A 5629-nucleotide genomic window follows, 5' to 3' on the forward strand; every position below is an offset into this window, starting at 1 on the left:
AATATTTGAATTGTTTACTTTGTATATTAAAAAGTGTAACTTCCGATTGAAAATAAGAAAGACATTTTTCTCGCCAATTAACAGACAATAGAGCAAAATTGCATTGATTTTTAGGGTTTTCCCAGATAAAATGACATACTGTATCTAAAGTAAGTATGTACCGGCATATGCTGGTAAGGTATATAAGTTATATTTATATGCAAATATATACCTAAGGTATATATTGGGTTTGCATGTTCCTTTTTAAGCAGTTGTCATGTATCTGTCTCTTATACACATCTAGATGTGTATAAGAGACAGACCCTGTCCCCTGTCGAGCATCGCTTAAAAGGTTACGTTTCTAAAGTGGTCCAGGGAGGCGAAGACCGAAAACTTTGACAATTTATGGGTTTCAGAGCTTATTTAATCGATTTTAGGGTCCACTAGTATGTAGAAAATACATACATTTTTTTTTATCTCCTCGATGAATTGTGGTTTTTCTTCCCGATTATTTCCTCAAATTTTGTCACCTCAGCCCCTACCATATGGGGCTGAGGTGGATGTGGTACATGAAAGAAAGTGTTTTTTAGTTTTATTTTATATAGTACATCACTCATATTAATTAGATCTCTGTGGTTGCCGAAAATCTCTGATAAAAGATCATGAGAATTTATTGGTGCTTCATTTTGACTATATAATGATGATGTGATGATGATGAATTTTACTATATAAAAGTGTCCATCTACAGGTACTATTTCCACGAAATTTCCCCCCACCTTTCTAAACAGATCTGCGCCCTAGCAGGCATCCCCTACCGCCAAATATGTATCCGCCCCCCCCCCCACCTATCACATTAATTTATTTGACAAAAACATGTTACATGCCTAAATATGGTCATGATGAATCACATCATGACCATATATAGGCACATCATCAAACGAAATTTTGATAGCCGGGATCTTGCACGTAATGACACATATTTCCCATTCCGTTGTTTAATGTTTCCATGTTTCCTGACAAGGCCAATGTATGCTTTCTTGATAAAAGAAATTCATTGATTTAATTACGAATGCATTAGTAGAAGTAACTCACTGTTATTAACAATACAATTTACACCATGCTAACACCTTTAAACGGAAATAGAGACATAACGCAAGGTATGATGTAATACATACAATTACATATATTATTAATGATATATGTAATTATTAATAATATTGTATATATTATTAATGATATACCACAGAGTACAATAAAAAAAAGTCATCTGGTTCTTTAGCACATAAAAGATTGAAATGTTAAGTGTTATTCATGAATTTATAATTAAAAAAAATAGGCTCCCAGCGGGTGGGGTGTGTCACCCTATACTGCCTTACTGTACAGGTATTATGTTTACTAAAGTATCCACATGAGAATTCGGTTATCAGGAACTGTGTGGTGTTGCTTACTGTAGTGACTTTTTAGTGAACTTTCTAGGACAGGTCTTATCTATTTTTCTGTGTTCTTGTCGATTCAGTATGGCATCATATTTCGTAGACTTGCTTTCAATATTTATCTTTAGCTCATGGCTCATCCCATCATTCCTCCATACCGGATTTACACGATCTTACAGGTTAACTGCTAGACGATAACATAGTGCCTATGTCCCTGACGGGGCATAGACATCAAAACGAAGATTTCATAACGTGTACCATAAAACATTTAACAAAAAATTAAAGCACCATTTCCGTAAATTCCTTAGAGAATTAATAACTACAAAGTCAACTTTTGGTTGTAGACATTATTTAGAATGTCCATGTACAGTCTTTATGTAAGCTTTAGTTCTACAATATATGTTTGATATCCAATGCCATTTTTGTGAAAAATGCGCCCTCTTTTATTTTCAAAAATCACAGACGAGAAACTTTTTTTTTTTTTTTAATTTTAAAATTTTTTTTTTAGATGGAGGAGATCTACTCATCGTGGACAGGATTTCGTCATTGCAGAATCGTCAGTTTCACGTAAGAACACAATATTACCATTCCTATTTTATTTTAGTTAGACGACAGATAACAGACGCGACGAGGACGCGTCGCGTGACGGAGGATCATTTTGAACGTGGATCGGTTCCAACTGACGGTCAGCGGACGTTGCTTTCGGAAAGGACTTAAACACGGGAGGTCCAGTGTATACATCTGGCTCGTGTGGACAGAAGCAATTGCATCTTTCGGAAGAATAGGAGGTTACCCCGATGATGGTTCATCTCAGCCTCTGTCGTTGTAGAATGATGTAAACAAATCGCCTCTCTTCGGCTGCAACAGTAGTCACGGACCACGCCCATATGCCATTCAGCACAACGACGTTGATGCGAGTTATATGTTATTCTCCAGCCTCTACCATTTTACTAGGCTAATATTCACATATACTAGTCTTTGTTACAATATGAAATGATTTTCATTTATATATTTAGATAAGAAACGAAAAGAAGAGAAGCAGATAATGATAATAATAATTGTGTTGCTGATTATGGTATAACAAAAAAATATATTGATATAATTACACTGTTCCCTGATTGATAATGAGTTGTAATTATTAATATTATTCTCAAAAATGTAATTGTTTGTGGCCAGCAGATAGTGCCTCATTATGCCTTGGATATTCTACTTATTAAATCTTGTTGCCTCTTGGAACTAAATTATTCTTCCGTTGTTTACGAATAGACAAGGAAGCGTTATATCTGAAACTCAGTTAGTTTTTGATGGACCACTCAGCGAAGAGGAACAAGCCGCAACAGTTGGAGAAGTGTATAGGTTGGTTGAAGAAAATGGGAGTATAGGAAATTATAATGTGTCAGCTATACAGGCTGTTAATAGTGAAGGTAATAATAACGTGATAATAATAATAATAATAATAATAATAATAATAATAATAACGTGATAATAATGATAATAATAATAATAATAATAATAAATAATAAATAATAATAATAATAATAATAATAATAATAACGTGATAATAATGATAATAATAATAATAATAATAATAATAAATAATAATAATAAATAATAATAATAATAATAAATAATAATAATAATAATAATAATAATAATAATAATAATAATAATAATAATAATAATAATAATAATAATAATAATAATAATATGTCAATCTAATACAATGAAGCGCATCCATGCAATCAAAGCCTCTGCGCTTTACATTATTACCCCGGTCATTGATTCAGGCGCTTATAGAGCACATACTCAGCTCCCTGGTGGAGAATCGTATATAGGCCTACTATCTAATTATTCCAGTAAAGGACTTTCATAGATGGAGGGGTACCACCACAGCCCCACCATGGGTGGAGCAGAAGTAAGAAAACTTATGATTATGGCACCTCAAGATGATCAGAAATGGCCGGCACTCACAGACTTAAAAATTTGAATAGGCCTATAATTTTCTTTTTTCTTCTCTCCATGTATTTCTTTATAATTTTGAAAGAAAAAATTAGGAGAAGCCGGGCGGTCCGGGTGGGCCCCAGGAATTCGCCACTGTTGACAATTAACCGTATGAGTGCTTGCCCATGGACACAATCCGTATAGTGAAGGTTCGGAACTGTTTTTCGGAAGCCCGAATCACAACCGCGGAGTATTCCCATTAACGTATTTCTTATACTTTCTTAGTCTGAAACTAAATCTATAGTGAGTAAATAATTCGTTTCTATTTGGTTTTAAATACAAATTTAAAACCACTATACAGCACATTTAGTAAATTGACTATAAAAATGTAATTAATGTACTACAAATATCTCAAATATTAATTCTAAATTGTGTGTGTTTTTTTTAGGTACTTATGTTGCGGTAGATCCGTGTTTTCTGCTGCCCTGTCCAACCAACTTAATCTGCTATGCCCAGGAGTCAAAATGTATTTTAACGTGCAGAGATAACCTCGACTTTTGCCCAAACGGCGAGTGTAAAGTAAATGATAATGGTAAAAATCTTACATGCAACAAGTAAGTCAAAAGATAAACACAGCCTTAAGACCAGGGCACACGTACAGACATACATGTTTATAGAGGCTTACGGCACTGAGAATGAATTATTTTTCTTGCCAACTAACGAACGAATAATCGATCTACGAAGGTTAAGATTATTAGAGCATCAGAACATTTTCTGAGGTTTTGGTCATGAAATGGCTATAATGTATGAATAGAAAACCTATACTAATTGCTGTATAAGTCAATCACCCTCACGAGCCGAAAAAGGGTAAAGCCAACCGTGCACTATTGAAAAATTTGTGTTCGGTTTGGGATAGAAAAATAACGCTGGGAGCTACGATGATGTCACGATTTACTTACAGTATAAAGTCCCGTCTCTGATTTTAGGTCTGTTGTAATGTTATATTGTATGTATTGAGTACTGATTTGTTTGACGAAATAAACGAAATGAAAACAAATTAAATAAGAATAATACCGATCCAATATTCTGTGAATATACTCGTAAATTAAAAGCCTAGTGAAGTTTTGTAGTTAAGTTAAAAATTGTAATCTGACCCCGAAACCTTGACTCAAAAACAAAAAAAACAGGTTGGTGTCCGGTGTGGGATAGTTTTTTTTTACCATAATGTAGTTAAATAATGTACAGTAAATCAAACAATAACTGGCCCCGAAACCATATCGGGTTGGTGTCCGGCGTGGGATAGTTTTCCGCCAAAGTTTTTCTATTTGTATTTTACATTGTATTGTTTTGGTTGCCTTTTTGTTTGTTGTTTATTGTACAATATTATTGCAGTACAATATTATTGCAGGACTATATTGCAAAAAATCGTCTGTATATGTTATCCTGTCTAAATATGTTTGAAGTAAAATAATGAAAACTGAGCAATTATGTATATGAATTTAATAATTGAAAGACTTTTCAGAATTAGGCCACAAACAGTAGTTTGTGATGTAAATCTTTGAGTTTATCAAGTAGTTAAGTTGCTGACGTCATTAAGCCTATAGATTCATAAATAAATTTTCAATTTCCATGTCCAATTATCCATTTCTTTTCACCACGTTAAAATCGATATGGTTTCTCATAATTAGTAATGCTTACAAGCATATCTGTAATGTTGAACGTCAATGTATTGCTACGATACATAAAAAGAAGCCCTGCAATTAACCGTACTGTTATTTAGTGAATTATTTTCAGTATTAGTAGGGCTATAACCATATAGCAAATGTTTGAATTCATTAAAGAATTACCAAAAATGATCAAATAAACGCCGCGGTATTTATGGCTTCAATTTGCCAGCTGTGTTAAAATGGTATCATGGTTCCCTGCTCATGGACTTCCTCAGTAATTGCATTATAAGTCAATAAACCTCTTTAATTTTTTTGCACACATACCGAAATAAGTGCGTAGTACTAATTATTTTCAATATTTTTAAAATATTATAGGCCTATTATTATTATTATTATTATTATTATTATTATTAATTCTATAATCATTATTATTCACAGCGATGTAACAGTCGATCCTACAAGTAATACATGTGAGTATTTTATAATTAATTAAGAAACATCCGCATTAAGAACGTTATTATTATTATTCGACGTATATCAACCATCAATATAAATAAAATTAGTTTGTCAGCTAATGTATATTTATAACGCATATTTATAATGATATAT

At 32.8% G+C, this 5629-nt stretch overlaps 1 protein-coding gene across 2 annotated transcripts in view; it reads left to right on the forward strand.

Annotated features, from left to right (window-relative positions):
• The first annotated feature begins 1901 nt into the window (after positions 1–1901).
• Positions 1902–5629, forward strand: part of LOC117116907 — a 5265-nt gene continuing 1537 nt past the window's right edge. The window contains exons 1-4 of one of the 2 annotated variants that reach the window (XM_033261039.1): positions 1902–1979; positions 2679–2836; positions 3802–3967; positions 5459–5490. In XM_033261039.1, the coding sequence (XP_033116930.1) occupies positions 1921–1979; positions 2679–2836; positions 3802–3967; positions 5459–5490 (415 nt within the window). In that variant the 5' untranslated portion in view covers positions 1902–1920. The remainder of the gene's footprint in view (positions 1980–2678; positions 2837–3801; positions 3968–5458; positions 5491–5629) is intronic. The other variant, XM_033261040.1, reaches the window with a different exon arrangement.

The sequence above is a fragment of the Anneissia japonica genome, unplaced genomic scaffold (assembly GCF_011630105.1).
Source record: "Anneissia japonica isolate Jap-2015-1 unplaced genomic scaffold, ASM1163010v1 scaffold1302_len1884557_cov193, whole genome shotgun sequence".
Taxonomy (NCBI): domain Eukaryota; kingdom Metazoa; phylum Echinodermata; class Crinoidea; order Comatulida; family Comatulidae; genus Anneissia; species Anneissia japonica.